Source organism: Scleropages formosus, chromosome 21 (assembly GCF_900964775.1).
Source record: "Scleropages formosus chromosome 21, fSclFor1.1, whole genome shotgun sequence".
Lineage (NCBI taxonomy): Eukaryota > Metazoa > Chordata > Actinopteri > Osteoglossiformes > Osteoglossidae > Scleropages > Scleropages formosus.
This window is the reverse complement of record NC_041826.1, coordinates 22651691-22676024: the sequence shown is the minus strand read 5'-3', so window position 1 is coordinate 22676024 and position 24334 is coordinate 22651691. Positions and strand designations below refer to the sequence as shown.

The 24334-nt window shown below is 43.9% G+C and overlaps 1 protein-coding gene across 5 annotated transcripts in view; it reads left to right on the top strand.

The window, feature by feature from the left end:
• The window catches only part of fgfr3 (fibroblast growth factor receptor 3), a 39017-nt gene that overhangs the window by 13485 nt on the left and 1198 nt on the right, over positions 1-24334 (top strand). For 2 of the 5 annotated variants that reach the window (XM_018730038.2, XM_018730032.2), the window contains 14 exons: positions 3674-3727; positions 4354-4523; positions 8814-8937; positions 9259-9449; positions 13820-13964; positions 14993-15168; positions 16151-16299; positions 16510-16631; positions 18467-18577; positions 20118-20308; positions 21187-21309; positions 21816-21886; positions 22461-22598; positions 23756-23861. In XM_018730038.2, the coding sequence (XP_018585554.1) occupies positions 3674-3727; positions 4354-4523; positions 8814-8937; positions 9259-9449; positions 13820-13964; positions 14993-15168; positions 16151-16299; positions 16510-16631; positions 18467-18577; positions 20118-20308; positions 21187-21309; positions 21816-21886; positions 22461-22598; positions 23756-23861 (1871 nt within the window). Of the gene's footprint in view, positions 1-3673; positions 3728-4353; positions 4524-8813; positions 8938-9258; positions 9450-13005; positions 13151-13819; positions 13965-14992; positions 15169-16150; positions 16300-16509; positions 16632-18466; positions 18578-20117; positions 20309-21186; positions 21310-21815; positions 21887-22460; positions 22599-23755; positions 23862-24334 lie in introns of all 5 variants that reach the window. The other 3 variants (XM_018730035.2, XM_018730037.2, XM_018730034.2) reach the window with 3 other exon arrangements.

The window sequence follows — 24334 nt, the reverse complement described above, 5'->3', positions numbered from 1 at the left end:
GGAAGAGAAATGTGTAGTTATTGAGCATGAATTTGTCGAAATGACACGTTACATATTAAGCACCAGAGTTACTAAATTAGTTTATAAAAGATCTAAAACACTTCAGTGCAGAGTCGCCCACCCTCTATAGGCCCCAGGTCAATCACCGTTGTTATTGGAGTGATGGAGGGCAGGAGTTGTGGCACCGGAGCTTGGACTGCTACTGATGTGGTTGCAGCTAAAAACTTTTGTGATTTATTATGTATGTTGCACTATTTGTTTTTTCTCACAATAAAACACTCCATGTAAGCTATATTACATATTTCAACTCACATTTTTTTCTTGAATTCACTTCCGTGGACAAATGAAATAGGTTGTCAGCCAAGGCGGGATGAAACTCAGCTCCAGTTGTGATTGGTCTCACTGCCAGTAAACTCGGCCAATGAAATCAACAAAAGAAGTCACCTGACAGCGAAGATATATTTTTATTGGTTCACCATGAACGTGACTGTGACTGTGACTGACAGCCAGCAATAGCTGGTAAAATCCATAGGTGACATCATGGTTCATCATAAAACTGACTTGATTAGTTTTAAAAAGGGAAAGTTAAAACATGATGTGTGAAAAACCGAAAAGCAGCAAGAAGAGGGTGACACAATGTAACGGAATAGAAGAATATTTTTTCTTTAAAAATGTACTGCAGTAGAAGTAAAAGTATCCGTGTCAAAATTTACTCTGAAAAATAAAATTTCTGTAAAAATTCATTTAAATACAAGTAACTGAGTAAACGAAAGTCATTACTTCCCACCTCTGCCTTCCACCCAAATGTGTATCAGAAAAGTGTTCAATAATTAACTGCAGATCAGACAGCTGTGGCTGACAGCTTTGGGTGGAGGTGGCTCCATAGACATGACTAAGAGTATTTACCATGCAATTTACACTACAGTGTGCTGCAGCGGTAGCGCCACCACAACTCGCTGCGCCTGTGCCAATATCAGGAACGGAAAAAAGGATCTCAATGTAATAAAAAGGGATCAAGTTGAAATCAGTATTGCGAATTTCAGAATGCAAACCTGAAAGGGTTTTACTTCACTTCACCCTAGGTGTAAGGTACTCAGTGAGCCTGTGACTGGCGGAAAAATGAGTTGGCTGGAAACGATTCCTAATTGCAAACCGATGCGATCGGGAGATCTATGAACTTAGCGGTAGCACCTGTGTAAAGCTCCGCAAAGGTAAATGAGGTTTTCATGGTTTTTATCGTAGACTTTGTTGGTTCTTCTCAGGCTGTTGGAAATGAAGCAACACGCCATCTCTCAGAATGGAGCATTGTATTTTTTAATATTTGATTAAGGTTTCAGATACTAGAGAAAGATACGTGTCCTTTCACAGCTGAACTTTGTCCAGTTCCGCAGTCCCCGAAACACTTCATTGAATCCTGCAAAGCTTCAGTGAATCCCATGGGCGATGCAGAGTTTATTGTAATATTACATATACGTCTGCATCTGTTTCTTTTATTTTTGTATTTGTCATATTTTTCTTGCTTTGATGAAATCATAGGAAGAAGGTTAGTAGGAATACAAACTCTTTTGTGATATAGAGCTGTACTGGGGAATTAAACGTTTACATTTGAGGGACTGAGGCTGGAGCGTTGTTTTGAAGCCTTGGCTGGGATACGGTGGATGGGTTCACTTTGTACACAACTGTCGATGATGGTAGTAGATATCGATATTGAAACAATAGATGTAACTGTCAGGAGACTGGGGAAGCAATCAGTACAAAATAGATTTTAGCATCCCGTTCTGTATACTGGGAGGGCTTCAGCAGTCCCGAGGGAGAGAGGGAGCTCGTCCTACCACTTAAGAACCACAGCTTAGAACTGGTAGCCTGGACCACTTGTTAGTGGAGCAATCAATCCGCTGGAGGTGGAGGAACACAGCGCTATAGCTGGGGTGTAGGGTGTGGTCAGGTCCTTCAGGCACTAAAACAGAGTTCCTTTAGCTGTTTTGTAGACCATAACCATAGTTACCAAGTTGATACAGGTTGCCACAAGAATCCAATGGAGAGTGAAAAAGTGTGGGAAGATGCAAGTGCCACACTTACACACACACACACACACACACACACACAATGGCTACAACTGCTTGTCCCAAGTTGGGGGTCGTGGCAAACTGGAGCCTAACCCAGCAACACAGAGTGCAAGGCTGGGGGGGAGGAGACACACCCAGGACAGGTCGCCAGTCCGTCGCAAGGCATCCCAAGTGGGACTCGAACCCCAGACTCGCGAGAGAGAGCGACTCAGCCAAACCCCTTGCACCACCGCACCCCCCCCCCGTGTTTTAATTAACCTTAGGTGTAATTTATCACTTTGTGTGAAAATGTGATCACACTGGACACATGAATGTGTTACTATAACATCAAAAATAATGAAATAAAACACAGGCCCACTTGGGACTGCTCATCAACTGGCCTTGCTTTTCCTGTAGCTCACACTCTTTATAGGGAAGTTCTGTATACAGGCAGTCCCCAGGTTATGAACGTCTGACTTACGTACAACCCGTAGTTATGAACTACCCCCCGTAAAGCCTCTTATATTAAAACATTGAGCATCTACAGCGGTTCGTTGACTCGTGAGCCCGAGGGAGGACAGACTTCTTTCTTTTCAGTCGCACCGCGTTGCTGTTAACAGTGTCTCGTGTTACTCTATTTGGCTTCAATTTTTTTGTTTTTACCCTCGTAAACATGGCACCAAAGCATAACTGGGATGCATGTGATGGTGATGCATCTAAGAAAAAGGAAAACGATCACGACTGAAACTAAAGCAGAAATAATAAAGTGATCGGAAAAAAAGTGAAACGCCAACGAACATTGGAAAAGCGTTGGGCTACAGTCAGTCAACAATCGGGACAATTTCAAAGGACAAAGTGAATAATGGAGCGTGTAAAAGGCTCTGTCCCGATGAAATCTACAATTATCCGACTTACATACAAATTTGACTTACAGACAGACTTAGGAACGGAACTCGTTTGGGACTGCCCGTATTGATTAAAATCTAAATGTTTTAATCAAAGTCATACATTTAAATAACACCTATAATAAATGTCTCACTTGAGGGTGCTGTACGTGCGGACGTGTGAATACAGAGCTCGAGAACGGAGATGGAGACAGTGCCTTTGCTGTGCTGCTCGTCGAGTGTTTTTCCACTTCGTGACCGAGTGCAGTGAAGTGATTGTGCGGCACTTTTACTCCATGTATTTCTTTGTGCTGTAAATTTTTACTGTATTATTATAGCTTGGTCTAAAGCTTTTACAGACCCTAACTGGTTAGTAAGTGGAGTGATGTGTCTATTAATCAGCTCTTACTCTTATTGACCAAGCTAGAGGTAAAAGTGACATCAGTTGTGGACCCAGTGTACAATTTTCATTTGTTAGTAAAAAAGAAATTTTTGTAAATGTTGTAAAGTGAGACATGGACATTTTATTTGTGTTTGAGGAAAAGGGAAGGAGTAAAATCAGGTACAGTTGTGTTATAGTGAAAAATAGGGTACAAATAAGACACACGTTAATTCAACATGTTTTGTTAATTTTGACCATTTTATTTATCCGCTGGTTGATTCAGAGGAAAAAAGGCGTGTGTATGTGTGTGTGTCTGCTTCACTCTGCTGCTCCATACACACATGTTTATGTTTGTCTTCAAGATTTATTGTCCTCCGGTGATGATGAAGACTTCGACGTGGACTCGGAGGATGGAGGTGAGGGACGCGACTTGTTCTCGATTCCACTTCTCTCCGTTACGCTGTGTACACAACAGGTTATTTTTCTCTAACTGCTTTCGCCTAAGCGGTCTTCAGTAATGGGATCCTAATTTATGTCGGGACCGGGGTATTTTCATAGCGCGTAAAGTCAAAAATAGCATGTACTTCACCATAAAAAGTACAGTGCTCTGCAGAAACGGGGCAAAGAGATGGTCCCTTCCAAGTGCAACAACAGATCATTTGTCAAACCTCGCACTGAAGTATATAGACACTCATAAATGTCTCAGTTAAAAACTACATGTTTATATTATGTTTATAATATAAAGGTGTTTACATGTATTTATTTATTAAAGGTGTTATTGATTGGCTGGGGATTGTATGGCTGTATGTAACTAATCCTGGTGTCAATAGAGCTATAATGGACCTTTTACGATGTTGTGCAGGTTTCTTCCCATGTCCGTAATCGCTGTATTGTATCAATAGTGTTTTTTTGTCTGTTAATATTCTGATACTCATCCCTTGTGAACAGGGCAACATCTCCCGCATGATGCTTTTCCATAATCAGTCGTTTTATTTACCAAACAGGATGCATGAGATATCGGTGTCACTTTTGCTACCAACAGAAGCTCCCCACTGGACCCGACCGGACCGCATGGAGAAGAAGCTGCTGGCAGTGCCGGCAGCCAACACGGTCAAGTTCCGATGCGCGGCAGCCGGGAGACCGACGCCTTCCATACACTGGCTGAAGAACGGCAAGGATTTCAAAGGAGAGCAGCGGATGGGCGGCATCAAGGTGGGTACGGGGTCCCCGTCACCGTTCTCGTCACCCGCGTGATAAAGGTCCAGTCGTTATTACCTGCGTCGTGCCCCAGTCCGCTGTACATTCCTGTGTATGAATGTGAGCATCTGACAGGTACATGAAGGTTACATTTGGTAAAAACGGCACAACACATGCAGTCGTGTGCAGTGATTTGTGCTCTGCCATATTTTCTGGGCTCCGTGATCCTTCTTTGTCTGCTTTACTCTTCTGCGAAGGCAGTGGGCAGTTTTTTCTATAGGTATTGGGCACAGTAAATGTGTACGTGACGTTTCCCGTCACCTCGAGCTGCTGATAGATAGAAATCAGAAATCAGCTCTAAATAGTTTAATTGTCCGGCTTTTTAAAACGTTGTATCGTAAACCACACCTCCGTTCCTGTGAAACATAATCTGTGCACTGAGCGATTGCAGGTTTTTATTATAAGCTATCAAACGGAGAGCTAAAGTGGACCGTGAGACCTCCAGGTGCAGTTCAGTAAGGTCAAAGGTCAGAGGTTGATGCGCTGAAACAGCGTTAGACAGCGGAGTTCATGCATTTATGAAAAGGTTGGGGGACCGACATACCACATAAAGCCACATCTCATGTAAATTATTATAATTAAGAACTGTTTAATAGTGTGTTCACCTTTTTGCTCTGTTTCATAATAATAATAACAATGCTATGATAAATATATTTACATGACATTGTCATGGCATTATTATTATTATTATTGTGGAACAGCTGGTAGTGTACTGGTTAGACTTACTGCCTTTGGATTCAAAGGTCACAGGTTCAATCCCTGCCTCCAGCTGTAGTACCCTTGAGCAAGGTATTTACCCCCAGTTGTTCCAGTAAAATACCCCAGCTGTACAAATGGGTAAATGATTAAAACCTGGTACTGTAACCTTAACATTGTAAGTTGCTTTGGAGAAAAGCGTGAGCTAAATGAATAGATGCAAATACGAAATGACCACGTCGTTCACGCATGGCTCCTGGTAACGTAGCTGTTCTCCACAGGACTTATTCGGTAAATAAATTTGTCCCACTTGGAATTCTGGATTTCAAAAATTGGATGAAAGCTGAGCGTATTCTGCGTGCCCCGGCCGACAGTCTCCCGAGCCGAGACTTCGTCCAATACGCCGAGTGTCCTTGGTTCTGTTACCTTGCTGGGGTCCTCCCGGGCCGATCGTAGGCAGAACCCGTGGTAAAAATGGGCCGGTGCCATGAACGAAGAAGGGCAGACCTATTGTTTAGCCAGAAGCAGCTTTGTGTACATCCCCGAGCTGCTGGGAAGTTCTCTGAGCTGAAACCCCATGCAGACTCCTCGACCGCCCTGCCGTTGGCGGGATTTATAACGCCCCGCGTCGGCTTCCGGGGAAACGTGACGACGTGAGTCCGAAGTCACCGCGGGTGACGCCGAGTCCGGTGCTCTGCGGTCTCTAGCCGCGCGTCCGCCGCGTGGCCGATTTCCCGGCGTGTTAGATGGAGCGCGTCGATCTCCTCCGTCGACGTGTGCCACGCGTTAGAGCGCACACGCCGCTCCTGGCGCCGTGCAGCGAGTGGGTGGGACCCATACCACGTTACCGCGCAACTGTGGGTATTCCCAGCAATAATATTTACATAAGTGCGTTTTTTTTCCTCCGGTTCAGATTGTGCAAGTCAAGTGAAAAGAGTAGTGTCTTGCGTAAAGGTTTTGATGAAGATCTTGCTTTTGTAAACTCGAGGCCGGCTTAAACCCACCGAGCGAGAGACCTACCCGGTATCGCCGCGTCGAAAAACAATCGGCTGTGGAAATGCGGGAAACGTTTAAACTCTTTCGGACGAAGAGGTTTCACGCGCACACAAAAAAATCCTTTGATGTATTCGTCATTTGTGAGTTACCCGGTCGAGGAGTCTCATTTTTACTGTGAGTGGAGCGGTGGGTAGCGCCGGTGCCTCGCAGCTCCTGAGCTTCGCTTCTTGAACCCAGGTCACCTAGAGCCAAATTAAATGTACACATCTGCGTGTTTCGACGTGTCCGAACACGTTGAGGTTTTCGACGGAGCCGAAACTGGTTTTTCGAAGCGGTTCTTTGCGAGGATTTCTCTCCCGACGCTCACACGCCTGCCCTCCTGCCTCTTTCCCAAGGCCATACGAGAAGATCGCCATATTTCCATAGAGTCATAACTGGCGCTCTTTCCCTCCTCGACCCCAAGACCCGTTGCCTTCGCTCCTCTGCTAAATGGACTCTTCTCAATGTGAGCCTTCACACATTCCACCTCCTTTTTCCGGAATCTACCATTAGCAAATGGCCCATTTTTCCTCCATTAACAAATAATGCATTTGTTTAGCAGACGCTTTTGTCCAAAGCGAATTCCAATGAACTCTATGTAGTGTTATGAGCCCACACACCTTATTCACCGCGGTGACTTACACTGCTAGTACACTACTTACACTGGGTCACTCATCCATACATCAGCGGAACACACACCATCTCTCTGTCACTCACACACAACAGATGAACCTGAACAGGATGTCTTTGGAGTGTGGGAGGAAACCAGAGCACCCAGAGGAAACCCACGCAGACATGGGGAGAACATACAAACTCCACACAGACTGAGCGGGGATCGAACCCACGTCCTCTCACACCACCCAGGCGCCACCGTGTCACCCACATATTGCATTCATTGGTTGTCCTCGTCCTCACGACCACAGTAACAGACCACGGTAACGACCCTTCGATTGCCCCGGTTTACTGTCTTTCGTTCATCATTTCTTCGCTTTGTAGTCCGCAAGCCCTGAAGTCCCGGGTTCAGATCCTTACACCTTTGAGTAGTGTAGTAACTCTGAATCGTTCCAGTTGTTTGAATTTGACAAATCAGTGCAAATATGTAATGTAACTGTAACATATGTAATGTACATCAAATAGCTTAGTCTTTGACTTCCTAAGTTGCCTTGAACAGAGGATCCAGTGAAATAAGTAGTAACAGTAATAAAAGTTATGAAAGAATTAATTATTTTTAATAAATAAGGAATAATATTTTAATTATATATATTTTGACAATATTAAAAATAATATTTTGTCATTTTGTTTGCCAAAAATTCAATTACTTCTTAGCTTTTAACATTTTATTTTTAAAAAGTTGCTTTAAAACATTTATATTAAAAAGTCTAAAAAATAAATATATTTTCATAAGAACTCTGCAGCGACTCTGGGTGTGAGGTGACAGGTTGACTGCACTGAAGAATCGCGTGTCTGCGAAATGAGTAACTGTAAGTGTTGCGAGCGTAAATATACCTTATGTAGCTTTTTCTTAAAAGGCCTTTAAAATGATGACATTTCGGTCTCATTTACATTGATTTATTTATCGGATGCTTTTCACTAAAGGAACTTGCAATTATTTATCCATTTATACAGCTGGGTAATTTTACTGGACCAATGTAACGTAAGTACAGCAGTTCCCCCCTTATCCGCGGGGGTTATGTTCCAAGACCCCAGCGGATGCCTGAAATCGCGGATAGTACTGAACCCTATACGTACAGAAGACGAAAGAAAACTACGGACCAGTGCTCGGGGTTTCATATGTATAGATTTTTTAAATAAAGTATATTTATTTAGTGGGGGCGTGGTGGCGCAGTGGGTTGGACTGCAGTCCTGCTCTCCGGTGGGTCTGGGGTTCAAGTCCCGCTTGGGGTGCCTTGCGACGGACTGGCGTCCCGTCCTGGGTGTGTCCCCCTCCCCCTCTGGCCTTATGCCCTGTGTTACTGGGTAGGCTCTGGTTCCCTGTGACCCTGTATGGGATGTGTGTGTGTGTGTGTGTTTTTTTTTTTAAAAAATAAAGTGTTACTTGAACACAAGCCTGCGATATGGAGACGGTCGATCTGGTAACCAAGACGCTACTAAGTGACGGACGGGCAGGTAGCAGATACAGCGTGGATGCGCTGGACAAAGGGATGATTCACGTCCCGGGCGGGATGGCGTGAGATTTCATCACGCTACTCATAAGAGCACGCAATTTAAAACTTATCGATTGTTTATTTCTGGAGTTTTTCATTTAATATTTTCGGACCGCGGGTTACTGAAACCGCAGACGAGGGGGGACTGCGGTACCTCGCTTAAAGGGCACTACAGCCAGAGGTGGAATTTGAACCTACAGCCTTCTGGCTCCAAAGGCAGCAGTTCTGATCACTGTGCTACCAGCCGCCCTCTTGTGAGCACATTAAGTCATGTGCTGCACCTACAGCAGACCCACGGCAGCTCAGTGTGCTTCTCCCCCGCCCCCACCCCAACCCCAACCCCACCCAGCTCAGGCACCAGCAGTGGAGTCTGGTGATGGAGAGCGCGGTGCCGTCTGACCGCGGAAACTACACCTGTGTCGTGCAGAACAAGTACGGCACCATCAGTCACACCTACCAGTTGGACGTGCTGGGTAAGGAATGCGGGCACCGTGGGGCGCCGTTTGGGCCGTCGTTTGGGCCGTCGTTTGATGCTTCTCCCTGCGTGGAACGGTCCCCTTTAAGATGTTCCCAGACAAGCTGTAGCGTCACCGCTGAAAGTAAAGGACCGTGAAAACCTCGTAGAGTTGAACACAGCCCTCCCCCCGCTCCGAAAGTCCACTATCTCGGGCTGCTAAAGGGCTCACGCATCACGCTCTGAGGATCTCGACTAGTCGACGGCGTTGTAGGATGCGCTGTTGAATGCGAGCGTGTGAGACGCGTATGAATATTCATGAAGCTTCCTCCACCCCCAGAGCGATCTCCCCACAGACCCATCCTCCAGGCAGGGTTGCCAGCCAATCAAACAGTGTTGGTGGGCAGCGACGTGGAGTTCCACTGCAAGGTCTACAGTGACGCCCAGCCCCACATCCAGTGGCTGAAACACATCGAGGTGAACGGCAGTCGCTATGACCCTGGCGGCGTCCCCTACGTCCGCATCCTGAAGGTAACGGCACCTGCGCTGCCCTGGCACTCCTTCCGGAGCTTCCTTCGCTAGGTCGCGTGGTCAAAGTGCCATCGTCAGCTCGGCACGACTTTACGTTGCAGCGAAGCGACGCGGTAAATTAGGGTAAACGACCTCCGGTTCCAACAGGACTTGTCACGTGCTTGCAGCTCCGGGCAATAAAAGCGTCAGCAGTGTGCAGAATAAAATCCTGGAAAGGAGATGCCTTGGGAAAGACGCCTCCTGTAGATTGCAGGCAACAGTTGTTAGCTGAGAGCGAACTTCCCATGAACCTCGTCGTTGAGGAGCTCTTGATGGAGTCTGGGTTGGCGTTGCAGCGTCCGATAGCCGTGGCAGAGATCCGGAACTTTCAGCAATGCACAAAACCGCCTCCGAATGATGGGCGAAGTGAGTCTGGAAGAGGTAGGTTTTAAGACCCTTTGTAAATGTGGACAGAGATTCAGCAGTTCTGAGGGAGAGGGGGAGGTCATTCCACCACAGCAGAGCCTGGACCTAGACCCTTTTTGCTTTTTTACAGACAAAAGTGAAAACAAAAAAACACAAAATGAACACAAAGTACAGCCCCTGGATGCAGCACAGCTCAGTTCACCAGAACTGAACTTTATTCATAGTTTTCCTGTCTCTACACCAGTTTCACACTACAATTCACAGTACAACATTTACAATCTATACGTTTACATTAACAAAAAAATTCTTAAAATACCAGCAATACTCAGGTTATCTTATGTCCCCTTACAGTGACCAATGATGGTCTCTTAACCAGAAATTGTATAAATGACTTATTTCCCATGAGGAGCATTTGCGTCCACGGTACCATTTCCCCACAAACTTTACCCAGAAAACAGAGTAACACAAAGGCAGCTGGTAAGAAAAAAAAAAAAGGTCCATATTCAATGTGTAAACAAACGTGAGTAAAAGCTTGTTTCTTTGTTATTTTTCCAAACATTGCAGCTCCATGGTGATGCTTTGAGTCCCGTCCTTCTGCCGTCGAGCGCAGTTTGTACTTCGCCTCTTAGTTCCTCAGATACCCTTGAAATGTTTGGCATTAATGGAAGATGTGAAGATATTTCTGGGACAAAAATATCCAAGTAAATTATCTCCATATGTTGACTTATGTGTGCATGTTCAGTTTATTATTTCAGGAAGTGATTATCGCTCAGTACTTACTGCTCTCTTGTCCCCGAACGGTAAATGTACTCCATAATTACACTGGAAATTACACTGCGCAATTGTATACTTTTATTTGCCCAGACGTTTATGTGACGTGCAGATTTCTGAGAAATTAGCAGTAATTGAGATACTTACCCTGAATTTCTCAGGTTAAATTCCACTCTTTTTAAACGGGTTGGATACAGTCGTCTGCTGCGGATAAAAGTTTTATCAAAAGAAAAAAATCAGCATTTATTGTCATTTGGGTCGAGTACAAATCCAAATAGCTTTAGCATTTCGGTGGTCATGTTTGGGTCACTGCCTTCGGAACGCGAGACCAGGATCGAGTCGTACCGCCGCCTCTTCCAAGCCGAGTCTCTAAAATCTAATCCAGTTTCACAGGCCTATCCTACCTTCACGTTAATGAAACGTTATTATTACGTGGACTATTAGCTTTAAAAGGCATAAATAGACATAAACAGCTGTAATGTGCGAGTGAACGATTCTGATTATAAATTCAAACTGAATCTACTCGGTTCTGGCTCCGTTGTGGTGAAACAACCTCCCCCCTCTCCCTCAGAGCTGCTGAATCCCTGTCCACATTTACAAAGGGTCTTAAAACTCAATTCTTCCAGACTCACTTTGCCCATCATCTCTTAAGTTCATGTAAGGTATAAATGTTCATGCACCATAACTTTAAGATGATGCCGGATAAACCTTTACATAACTACTCCTGTAATGTAACGAAAATGTTTGTGTATCTCAAAAAAAAAAAATTGTAAGGAAGGTGATCAGGAATCATCGATATTCCGATGTTCGTCACTTTTATAGAAAAGCATTCTGCTTCATGAATAAATGTAAGATATCGCTGTTACAATGATTTTCCTATGTCTTTGTACTCCTATACTTTGAGCAACCCAGTGAAATATGAATGAGCAATGAATGAATAAATGAATAAATTGATATGATTGTCGGTTCCCTTTGGTCTAAAGTCAGAAATGCTCGGTGCTGCTATCAGACCACATCTGAGAGAACTAGATTAGCATCTTTTAAAATAATTTCTTGAGGTTTAATTGCTTTTTCTGGTTATTTTTCTACGCCCTCCTACCCTCGGTGCCCCAGTTAGGGTTAGAGGCTTGGGGCAACTCCCCGCCGCACGTCGTGGAGCTCTTCGTGTTTAAATATGGAAGTCCTTTGAAAGGCTGCTACCAGTTTTTTCACAAGGAAAACAAACGCCATAAACATCTGGTTTGGAGCAGATGAGCTGCCACAGCGGCAGCATGTGGGGGCCACAGCTAAGACGTAGCCCTCTATCTGCAGAAGAAGCTTCTGGAAAAAGTGAGCTGGGCAGGGAGGGCTGAGCCAGCAGAGTGGCGGCGGCTGGGGGCCAATCCACCCTTAGCCCGTTTTAAAAGGACGTAATTGGAACAGCGCTTACTGGAATTTTCCTTCACTTTTCGGCGCGCTCTCGCAGCCGTGTGGCACAGATTTAAAAAAAAAAAAAGAAAAGAGCTTTTTGTCGCTTCTCAGTTTATAGAGCAGCATTTAAAGTCCAAAATGATAGAAGAAAAACCCGTTGCTGCTCATTCGAAAGCCTGGTTTCCGTAGACAGACACACTACGTTAAGACCACCTAGGGAGATCATATCCGATAATTTTGCTCACTTTTGCAACTTAGAGTCGCCCTCTTTACTCTGAATAATATTATTGATCAGTATTAATTTTAGTGCAGCTCAGCAGCAGGTAGCACTGATGCATCACAGCACTTGGCCTCTGTGATTGGATGGAGAATCAGATCTGGCCCAGCCAGTGGGGAGTGTTTAGATGGTCTTTCCATGTTTGTATGGCCTGCTCTGGTTTCCTCCCACAGTCTTTCATGTGAATCAGTGACTCTAAATTGCCAATGGCTATTCATGTGTGAAATGCATGTGTGTCTGAGTGTCCTGTGATGCGTTGGAGTCCCATCCAGGATGCACCTTGCCTTGTGCCTTCTGTTTCCGAGAGAGGCTCCAGACCACCACCACCCGACACTGGGCAAGCGGAACAATGATGGATGGATGGATGGATGGATGGAATATTATTGATTTCATTGGTGAAACAGTCTGAAAATCACAATGAAAATTGATGGGGGATGTAAGCAGAATTAATTATGGCTCACAGAGTCAACGTGGTGTATCGAACAGTTTTCTATGTGAGTGATCTTACATCTAAAATCCTCAACAGCAGAATGAAGCGAGATCAGCGCCAGGTACGAATAGATGTCAATGTATTGAAGAGCATGCGTTATTCACGCTGTTTCATGTGCTTCTCTTCTAAGCGTTTATGCACAATGAGAATGTTTCTGTGCGGCAAAGCGCAGCGCTCACACGCCTGTCTGTGTGTCCCTCCAGACTCTGATCAGTGAACGCACCGAGACCCATGATAAGCTGACTCTGTTCAATGTGACAGAGAAGGATGAGGGCAAATACGGCTGTCGAGCCTTTAATTTCGTAGGCAAGTCGGAAAACTCCTTCTGGCTTTTTATTAGGAAACAAGGTAAAAAAAAACACACGCGCACACACACACACACACACACACACACACACACACACACACACACAGCACCCCACCCCCCAGCTTGTTCCCCTCCTCGGTGTCCTTGGTGGGCCCTCCTCAGCAGCTCCCACAATCCCACTTCTAAATTCTACCTGGCTTCGGGACATGTGCTCTCCAAAGAAACAGCCCCCTCTTGAGAACTGACCTGCTGACCTCTCTGATCAGTTTCTCCTTTAAAACATCCAGGCAAACATCTGTTCGCTGCCCGGCAGATTCGACGTTGACTTTATCGGATCGCATCCTTTTCGCTTTCGGGTTTTCATTGTGCTACGGTGTTCCTCCGGGCAAATAAGTGGCAGAGTGAAAAGCCGGTGTCTCCTGCACATCTGCACCTCCGCTCTTCAGACAAATATATTGACTAAAACAAAGGTGTTGGCTGGTGGTGGGACTGACTGACTCCTTCTGGCCCCGCTTTCTGATGGGTATCTGTGCGGGGATCTGCTTTGTCCAGAAATGCCTTTTGGGTTGCTTGCAGAACATGTGCTGGTGTTCCTGGTGCTGTTCCCACGTGGTTCTCCATGGTATGGGGAGCCTCTTTCTTCTGAAATTCCGAGTTGATGAAATCCCACCTCCCATCCCTTCTCTCTTCCTGTCTCCCTTGTGTCCCAGACGGCAGGTATAAACACCACGGACAAGGAGTTAGAGATTCTGTTCTTGACCAATGTGTCCTTTGAGGATGCAGGGGAGTACACTTGTCTAGCGGGGAACTCTATTGGCTACACTTTCCACTCTGCATGGTTGACTGTGCTCCCAGGTACTTCGAAGACCCTTCCTCTTTCTTCCGTGTCACGCCGATTTATAATCTCCCTTCCCTTTACAGCATGACCATTCACCCTTGTGAAAATGACCATGATGAAAAATAACTTTCGTTACTTCCGTCTATTTTTAACTAAATATTTTACATCGTGTATTTTTCTCTATTTTTAATAGCCTTTAATAACGTCTCTCTGCGCAGTGGCTGCCATGTGAATCTGTTCCACGAATGAATTTGTTCTAATGTACATGAAGCATGCCACTTTTTAGTGCTGTGTGAAGAAAATCGATGTAAAATGGGGTGAGAACTGCTGTACGTCACCTTATTACCCAGCAGCAAAGGTCTATCAGGACCCTTTCTGTGTCTGTCACTATGATGCTAAGTCTGACTCTGAGAAGCGGGGAAAAAAATCGAGCATAAAAGGGGAACTATTTTCAATTTTTCTTTTTTTTAAAGCTTTTTTTCAGTCAGTTTGCAGAGATTTTACAGCAATTATTCACTCATCATAGGTGTGACACTGAACCCCGTTTGAAAATGCCTGGACTACAGAACAGCCTGTATCATACTGATTTCTTTTCTGTGTCATCAGAGAAATATTTCACTGTTTTACATACAGTTGAAATTATTACATTTGATATTTTTATCCAGAGCTACATAGTTATTTCCCTGTTTTTCAGCTAGATTTTCAATGTGCCACTTAGTACCAACTGCGTGGCTCCAACAGAAGGGCCCCTCCCAGCACCTCCGTCTGTAACACTGAGTTTTCAGTGTGTGTCCCTAACAGTTGTACTTCCCTCCCAATGTAAATAACTCATTAAATCAATCTGAGAACTTCAGCCTTTTTGCACTCATAATCTAGAGGTTTGATATACTTGCTGCTGGGTTCTAAGAAATGTACATGTGCACAGGGTCTAATTAAATTATTTGCTCAGCTGGAATTTTGGTCTTTTACAAAAATATGTCTTACTTGGTGTTTGGATTTCCCTTAAAATTGGATTTGATTTGTCTTTGATTTCTTACCGTGACAGTTGATGAAGATCATAACGATGATGACTATGCTGATATCCTCATCTACGTGACTGGCTGTGTGCTCTTCATACTCACTGTTGTCATCGTCATCTTGTGTCGCATGAGGATGTCTGCGCAGAAGACTTTGCCGAGCCCCCCAGTGCAGAAACTCTCAAAATTCCCACTCAAAAGACAGGTAACAGAAAGTAGATACAAGGTTCTTTCAAACTTTCCTCCTCAACCCTTTGTTTCTAGGGACATCTCAAAGTTCTCAGCTCTCAAGACATAACTTGATGGATGTTGGGAAGATTCCTTTGGATATTTCCCTTCATTTGACACAGCTTATTTTCCCAAAGTGTAAAAAAAGCATTTACTTTCCACTCCTTCCAGTAATTTGTTGGGGATACTCCAAAATAATAACATTTCAGGAGTGAAAAAGACAATTTGGTACATGTTGCAGGATAACATTAGTGGTGGTCCAAGGATGTGTTTCAGTGTTGAAGTCCTTGTTACTAACATTATTTTACCATTATTTTACCATTGAGCTGATGCCATCTGTGTCATTGAAAGTGCATCAGGAAAGTGCAAGGGCAGTGGTAAATGGTAAATGGAGCATTGTACTCGTTGGGTTGCAAAAACCCATAGCTCCATTTGCAGTATGGTGTAATCGGAAGAGGTGTGTAAGTGGAAAGATGAGACGGCACTGAGCACGTGAGACGGACTCAGCCTTTCAAGTCCGGCTCACCTTAAAGAGTTCGGCTGACCTAACGGAGAAGATCTGCACAGGAACTCAGGAGTCTCTGTGGTTCTTATGGTCTGTCTGCCTCTCCTGTTTTAGCTTAAGCTTGCAGGTGTGTGTTACCGCCTTCATAGGTAGCAATCATAGGAAAACAATCTTCAGTTGAGTGTGATGTTGTATTGCCTAGAGCAATTTAACAAGAGGATCACAGGAATTTCCTTAAAAACTCAACCGGAAGACCACACTCTAGCCGCATGTATGTTTTTTTCTGACTCTACTAGATTCACACACACCCTGTACTCACTCTCACTGACTGCTCTACCTACATGCATCTTCCCTCAGAGCCATGCATGCCAAAGCTTACCATTAGATCCCAGAGCTTTTTCTAATTTAACTTATTTTTTTCAGACTTTAGAACAATGTGTGTCTTATACTCAAGCAGGTGTCCTTGGAGTCCAACTCATCCATGAACTCCAACACACCTTTGGTTAGAATTGCCCGTCTGTCGTCCAGCGATGGACCAGTACTGGCCAACGTGTCGGAACTGGACATACCTGCAGACCCAAAGTGGGAGTTTCCTCGGAATAGGTGAGACAAGCATAAAGCAGTCAAGATCCTGTAGCTGCAACTCATCTGAGTTGCAACCAGAAGTACTTTCACTGCGATTTATTTCAGTGGTATAACCTTGGACAATTTCCCACTCCGAAAGTCTGGGTTTAGAGCATCTCCGTCTGAACGCTATCACACAAACAATCGGGGATTTACACTCAGATGCTGTGGTCTGGTACCCTCTTTCAGGCTGACACTGGGCAAGCCACTGGGTGAGGGCTGCTTTGGACAGGTGGTAATGGCCGAAGCCATTGGTATAGACAAAGAGGATCGCAACAAGTCCCTCACAGTTGCTGTCAAGATGTTGAAAGGTGGGTCTAAGATTAAATATTTTGCAAACTTTTATTAAATTTTGCTCTGTTAATATTTATTGGTTGAAGATCAATACTGCCCCAGTATCTATGAACTGATGGTTCTCACTCTTGGGACCCTGTATGGATTGAGTTTTTTTTTTCTGAATTGGAAGAAAAAGGGTAGAATTATCTCTGTTTTTAGGAGTTTTGAATCTGTAAGTCGTGCAGGTGGTTGATGATGAAAAAAATTATATGGAAGATGTATGGATTTACTGTAATTCTCTGCCTATCTTAATACAGTTGCATTTGTTCACTGGTGTGAATTATGTATTGATTTAATTAGCCAAATGTTGATGTAGGTGGTACTGTTTCACTTCCACGGATCACGACGTCGTTGCAATGGAGGGGCTTGAGAGCTCCATGGGTCTTGAGTGTTTTCTGAAGTCTTGTGCTCTTGGTGGGATCACCCCTAGCAAAATTGGTTCAAGGTTGGGACCAGACAAAACCAAACCAAACAAGACCACCATGAACCAGCATAAAGTTATTTAGAATATCTCATCCAAATTGAAGGTTAATGGTATCCACCTCTGTTGTCAGGCCCCAGCTTAGTGTAGTCTTGCAACTTTTGGGTATACTCTCGCCGTATTGCATACTCTCTCTTATCTTTTCAATTTATATGCAGAAAAGATCATCAGGGAAGCAGCCATATGTAGAAAAACAGGGCGTTAAAATTGGTAGAAGACTCATCAACAATATTGGCTAAGCTGATGATACGACCATACTGGCTGAAAGCGAGAACAATTTGAGACATCTGCTCACCAAGATCAAAGAACGTAGCTTGGAAATGGGCTTGCATCTCAACGTGATGAAGATGAAGCTGTTCACAACTAGCAAAATGCAATCCTTCACACTAGATGGAGAAGAAATAGAGACAATAGATAACCTCAGTCTATTCGGATTAATAATCAATAAAGAAGTGACAAGCAGCCAAGAAATCTGACGACGAATTGTTCTGGGCAGAACTGCCATGATAAGCTTGGACAAAATTATCAAGTGCAGGGATATGACTCTGTACACAAAAGTCCGCCTAGTTCAAATCATGGTCTCGCAGATGTGAGGGTCGAGCAGTGAAGAAGATGGACAGGAAGAGAACTGATGTCTTTGAACTATGGTGCTGGCAAAGAATTCCACGTTTACCTAGACGGCCCGGAAAGACATCATTGGAAGCTCAGGTGACACAGCTTCGACTCTCTCGCTTTGCACACCTCATACGGAAAGAACAATCAATGGAAAAGGACATCATGCTGGGCAAAGTGGAAGGTGAACGTAGGAGAGAAAGGCCAGCTATGCGGAGGATCAACACAAGCACCACAGCGATGGATGCCCCATTTTCAAGTCTTAGCTGGTTGGTAGAAGACCGGACGCTTTTCAGGACAACTATCCATAGAGTCGCCATGAGTCAACATCGACTCGACGGCACCGAACAACAACAAGAGCTGGGAAAACCAGCTGTTCTCAGCCTTAAGCGACTATATGGACCACATTGTTTGGTTACCATCTCAAAGGTGAATGGTTAGGGTTAGGGAATGATAGCTGTTGACTGCTGTAGTATTGCAGATAGTTTTGTCGCTAATGTATGAAGGACAACAACTCCATGAGAGGGATGTGAAAAGTGAGCTCTGAAGTCTTGCAGGTAGTTCCAATAAATCAGAAACATGGTTTTTTATATGTTTTTGAATGATTTAACCAAGGGTAAAAATTCAGGAAGCTCAATGATTTCTGCAAACCTTAGAGCCCTTCCAGGAGAGGAATGGTGCATAACACAATGACTCATTTTCTCGTTTTATTCCTAGATGATGCCACTGACAAAGACCTCTCGGATCTGGTGTCAGAGATGGAGATGATGAAGATGATTGGCAAGCACAAGAACATCATCAATCTGCTTGGAGCTTGTACACAAGGAGGTGAGGATGAAGATGTCACAGTCAGTAGTTAAAGTAGGATATATTTCTGCATTATGCATTTACTATAATAAGTATATCTACAGTAATTTTAATTTCAACACGATTCCACTTTCACATAAGATTCTTTCTGATAAGTTTGTAGCTGTCTGAGTTTTTATAAGTGCAGCTTTATTTTATAGAAGCTGAGATGGCTTTTTCATATAGTAGCACACATTCAGTTTATTGGGTTAAACCGCAGGTACTGTTTGTTTAATATCCATTTTTGTAGCCTCCTCTCACCACATTTTCAAGACAAACTGACAACTTTTTTTGGGTGTTTTACAGCTGGAGTTTAGTGTTTAACCTGCTATTTTTTTCTAAAGTAACCTAAATTGCAGTAACTTTTTGACCTGAGTTAAAAATTACTGTACTGTATATTTGCCCGTTTATGCATATATCTCACCCTGTCAGACGGCGAGTTATGAGGCTGTGAGTCAATATACAGACACCCCTCTATTTACGTAAATTCGACTTACGTAAATCTGGATTTGTGTAAAAACTACCCGGCATACACATAATTTATGGATAGCGCTTTTATTTTATGCAAAACATCTGAAATACGTTAAGCGCAAGTCGGCGTAACCAGACGAGGGAGGAAGCTTCTCCATCTTCCCAGTTCCCGCATGTTTTAAGCTATGAACTCATCTCCTCTCCTTAGCGTACTGCTTTTTTTCCCATATTTTTACTCTTCATTAGTGACAGTGCCTGCTGTTGAACGTGCACTTGAAGGAAAACGAGAACCGTCTTACAAGCGTACAGCAATCGATTTGGAGGTGAAATTGAAATTAATAAGGAAGTATGAAGGTGAACAAAGATTATTGTCTATAGCACGGGAACCAGGTTTAGCCGTATGGACTGGGAATACGATAGTGAAGGATGCTGCACGTATAAAAGAGTACGTGAAAGGAACAGCTAGCAAGAAAACAACAATAATAACGAAGAAACGTCCAGGTGCAATAAGTGAGATGGAAAAATTATTAATGTTATTATGTTGTATGGTGGGGGAGGAGGGGGAATCCGACATACGTAACTTTTCGCTTACGTAAGGGGTTCAAGAACGGTCTATTTGCACAAATCGAGGGGTGTCTGTAGTATATAAAGCACTCAGTATACAGAATATAGTATATAAAGCATGGTTAAGATGTGGTCAAAGCTTCTTTGTGCGTTGCTTGATTGTTGATGCACGGCTTCCATAATACTTATATAAATTTATGGGCTAAAATTAAAACTGAATTGTGTTGGGTTCCACTCCTGTGAGCTCCTAATAAGAATTTTTATTACGTGTTAAATGGTGTTTTTTCCCCGGTTCCCATCTGTTTAAATGAGCTCGAGTGAAAATTATTGTAGCGCTGGGATGAAAAAAGGGGAATTTTTTATGAGCTAGTATGTAAAAGCAGCGGATTTTTGTACACAGTGCAAGGCTGTTATTGGAGGTCGGAGTTTCCTCGGGTTCACGCGTGCCTCTGCTCGCCACTTTCTTGGCTGTTTACCTCGGGTACAGGCCCTCTGTACGTGCTGGTGGAGTTTGCTTCGAAGGGGAACCTGAGGGAGTACCTGCGGGCACGGAGGCCCCCTGGCATGGACTACACATTTGACACATGCAAGACCCCCCAAGAACAGCTGTCCTTCAAGGACCTCGTATCCTATGCGTACCAGGTGGCCAGAGGGATGGAATACCTGGCTTCCAAGAAGGTGCGTGGACTTCCACAGCTGGTGTATGTGATGGAGTAGAATTATGGTTCAAAATGTGTTGAAAATAGGGTTGTGTAATAATACCTGTGTACAGATGCTCCTCGACTAACGATAGGATTATGTTCCGATAAACCCATCGTAAGTGGAAAAATCGTGAGTGGAAGAAGAATACAGTAGCGCACCTGCCGAACATCATAGCCCAGCCTAGCATACCTTAACCGTGCTCAGAACATTTACCGTAGCCTACAGCTGGGCAAATTTAAGCAGGAGACACACATTGGCATTTAGTAGACGTAATGGGATGCGAAAACGCAAAATAAAAAAATGCTTTCAACACAGTATCGGTGGTTTACACTCGTTGACGTGATCTTCCCTAATGCGAGCGTGGTTGAGTGGATGCTGCGGCTCGCTGCCATCATCTAGCATCAGGTGAGGGTATCGTACCGCATATTGCAGGCAAGGGAACAGATCGTAACTCAAAATTCGAAGTACGGATTCTACCGAATGCGTATCGCTATGGTAACTTTGAAAAATCCTAAGTCGAACGATCGTAAGTAGAGGAGCATCTGTATACTATGTTATACTGTAAAATACAGTATTACAGAACATAATGAGCTAAACAGAGGACTGAGGTCTATCTTGAGGTATACACTGTGGTGGTGGGGAGGAAGAAGAAAGTGTGAATTCTGAAACTCACTTTGAGACCCTTAAAAGTCTTATTGAATATTGAGTTATTATTTTTCATCAGTCGATGTGTACCGGTTGCAGGGCATGAAGAACAGTACGGATGTGATGGAACATGTAGGATTGTAAGACTTTTCCTTTCAGGGTTTCCTTGGAAGTGACCTTGCCTCTTTTATTTTTCGTTATCTCTGCAGTGTATCCACAGGGACCTCGCTGCTAGGAACGTCCTTGTTACAGAGGACAATGTCATGAAAATAGCCGACTTTGGCCTGGCTCGAGATGTACATAACATTGACTACTACAAAAAAACAACAAACGTGAGTGGATATGGACCGACGAAGGCCAAGCGTCACATGGGGAGGCATCCAAACGATGGAGTTTGACGGTGTAGAAACAATGGAAGCAATGGATTGGAAGGGCTAAACACAATACCTTGTAACAAGGGTACAAGAAGAGGGTAGAGGTTATGTGGCAGAAGGAGTAGAGTCATGTCATGAAGCAGTAAGAGGGAATCAGTCTGAAAGCAAACCAAGTAACTGGGGTAAAGCTGTACCGTTTTTTCCACAAACATCTGATGTAAATATGTAATCAGAGTGATGTTCAGCGAATGACTGGACACGCGGTCATCTCTGTGTCATCACCACTGACTGTATGTGTCATGGAACGCATTTTCATCCCATGTTCGTAGCTCTACCGTAGTAAGTTTGCTTAGTCATGTTCAGTGACTTGTAAGGGTCTGTCGTCAGAAAAATAGAAAGCGTTGAGATTGAGGATTAAGGTCGTTCTGCTTTGGTCAATGACTTCGTGGTGCCCTGTGTTTCAGGGTCGGCTGCCCGTGAAGTGGATGGCTCCGGAGGCATTGTTTGACCGGGTCTACACACACCAAAGCGATGTGTGAGTTTACAACGCAACGTGCTAAAATACACACTGATGCTGATCTACTACATGTTAATATTGAGTGGCACCAAAGCTTTCGTCAGTGAAATCAGAGAGAGTTGCTCTCTGAGCGGTGAACCTTCCACTCCGCTCCCCCCAGAAGAGGGAGGAACTGTTTTTGGCAGAAGTGCGGGAGATGAAGAGCTCATTGAACGATGTTGAGGCCCCATTTCTGTCCTCACAAGCTATTGGTTTAGAAGCAACCATGTAGAACATGGGGATTTCTGAAAGTGCACAGTTTAGTCTATTTACACCTGCACAACAGCTGCCACCACCAGTTCTACTTTATGAAGTCTTTTGGGAAGAGTCAGAGTTGCCTGTCAATAGTAAGGCGAAGCCATTGGAAAGTCAAACTCAAGGGGATGGCGAAGACTTGGAAGTGGCGAGACGAAGAGCAGGAATGTCCTTTGGTATCTCTTCTCTTGGGTAAAGCTCTTGGATGAAGGATGGAGACATGATGTTCTTTATAAAGCTCTGTTGGGAGTTAAGCAGTGATGAAAACGATAATAACGAAAGGTTTCTGTATCCTCAGGTGGTCATATGGGGTGTTGCTATGGGAGATCTTCACCCTGGGAGGATCTCCTTATCCCGGAATCCCTGTTGAGGAGCTCTTCAAGTTGCTTAAGGAGGGCCATCGCATGGAAAAGCCAGCAAATTGCACCCATGAGCTGTAAGGGCAACTTGTTAATGCATAAACACACACACACACACACATCTGAACGTTCAGACAAACTGGAAATGTCTCTAATAAGACAAGCAAACAAATTTTCTTTCCTATTAGTGTTCCAGCACAGAACAAATGGGCTTTATACACCGCCCCATCATCACACCATCCTTGTTATTCGCTCAAATTATGGTATAAAGGCCTTTCTTACATCGTTATTACTATTAGCAGAGATGGGCTAGAAAGAGTTCCTATGCCCAGTCCTTCCGACGTTCCCTCTAATTTCCATGAGGCTGTATGCATAATAAACCATTTTTGTGCAAGGCTGTTTACTGTAGCTGAAATATGTGCTCCATGACCACAAAGAAATTAAACAGTGTGGCATCATGTAAATTGTAAGCCTGCGAAAAGAAACGGTAGCATTAACAGCGTTTACAGTGTACTCCAGCCTGTTAGGAGCAGGTTTACACCCACTGGTGTCATATAAATTTGTGTAACTAATGTAAAATTGTGCGCGACTGGAAGCAGATGCTCGACGTACACTTGGTGGTTTACCATGTTCAAGCACAAGAGGGAATGTTGCTCTGGACCTCCATGGACAAGGGGTTATTAGTTAAACACTAAATTAAAATATTGAAAGACAGGACAGAAAAATATTTGATACAAATATTATAAAACATTCATTTTGATATTTTAATGAATTTCAAGTGTCTGGGAACCAATTACATTTATTTATCTAGCAGATGCTGTTCCCCAGAGCGACTTCCAATGAACTCTATGTAGAGTTATCAGCCCACACTCCTTATTCACCGCGGTGACTTACACTGCTAGATACACTACTTACACTGGGTCACTCATGCATACGTCAGTGGAACACACACACTCTCTCTCTGTCACTCACACACCATGGGTGAACCTGAACAGCATGTCTTTGGATGGTGGGAGGAAACCAGAGCACCCAAAGACTTACACTGCTAGATAGACTACTTACACGGGGTCACTCATGCATGCGTCAGTGGAACACACACGCTCTCTTTGTCACTCACGCTTCTGTGAAAAATTCATCAGTTGCTCTCTGCACGGATGTACAGATGCACCAGGTGTTTTTTTCTGCACCTACAGACAGCATACACACGTGCAAAGTTTGTCTTTTCTGCTTCAAGGTACATGATTATGAGGGAGTGCTGGCATGCCGTCCCCCTGCAGAGGCCAACCTTCAGGCAGCTTGTGGAGGATCACGACCGAGTGCTGTCGATGACTTCTTCCAATGTATGTTCACCATCTTGTTGACTCCAGATGGCCAGCATTATAAATTTTATACGCTGAAAAATCATAACTTCCTATTTGTATCTCAAGCTGGGATCCTGCAAAAATTGCCGAGTGCGGCGTATCGCTGTCGCTGGTTTTCGTGAAAATTATTTTTTCTCAGTCGTGCCTTTACTCTCCGGTCCATGTATTAATAATTAATAATATTAATTATTCCTTAACGAAATACCTTATAAATAACTGTAAATCCGATGCCTAGTTGGTGCAAGTGACATAGTGGCTAAGGATATGTGCTACAGGCCAGTTCAAAGCTTTATTTTCCATTTTTAGATTATTTTATATATTACGTGGGCTCAGAACTGCAGTACATATGAAACATAAGGTACAATTAGCATATAAATAAATATATAACATTTAATCAGATTACTCATAGTGTACTGAAATAGAAAAAGTCCATGGTTTCTGGCATTAAGGTA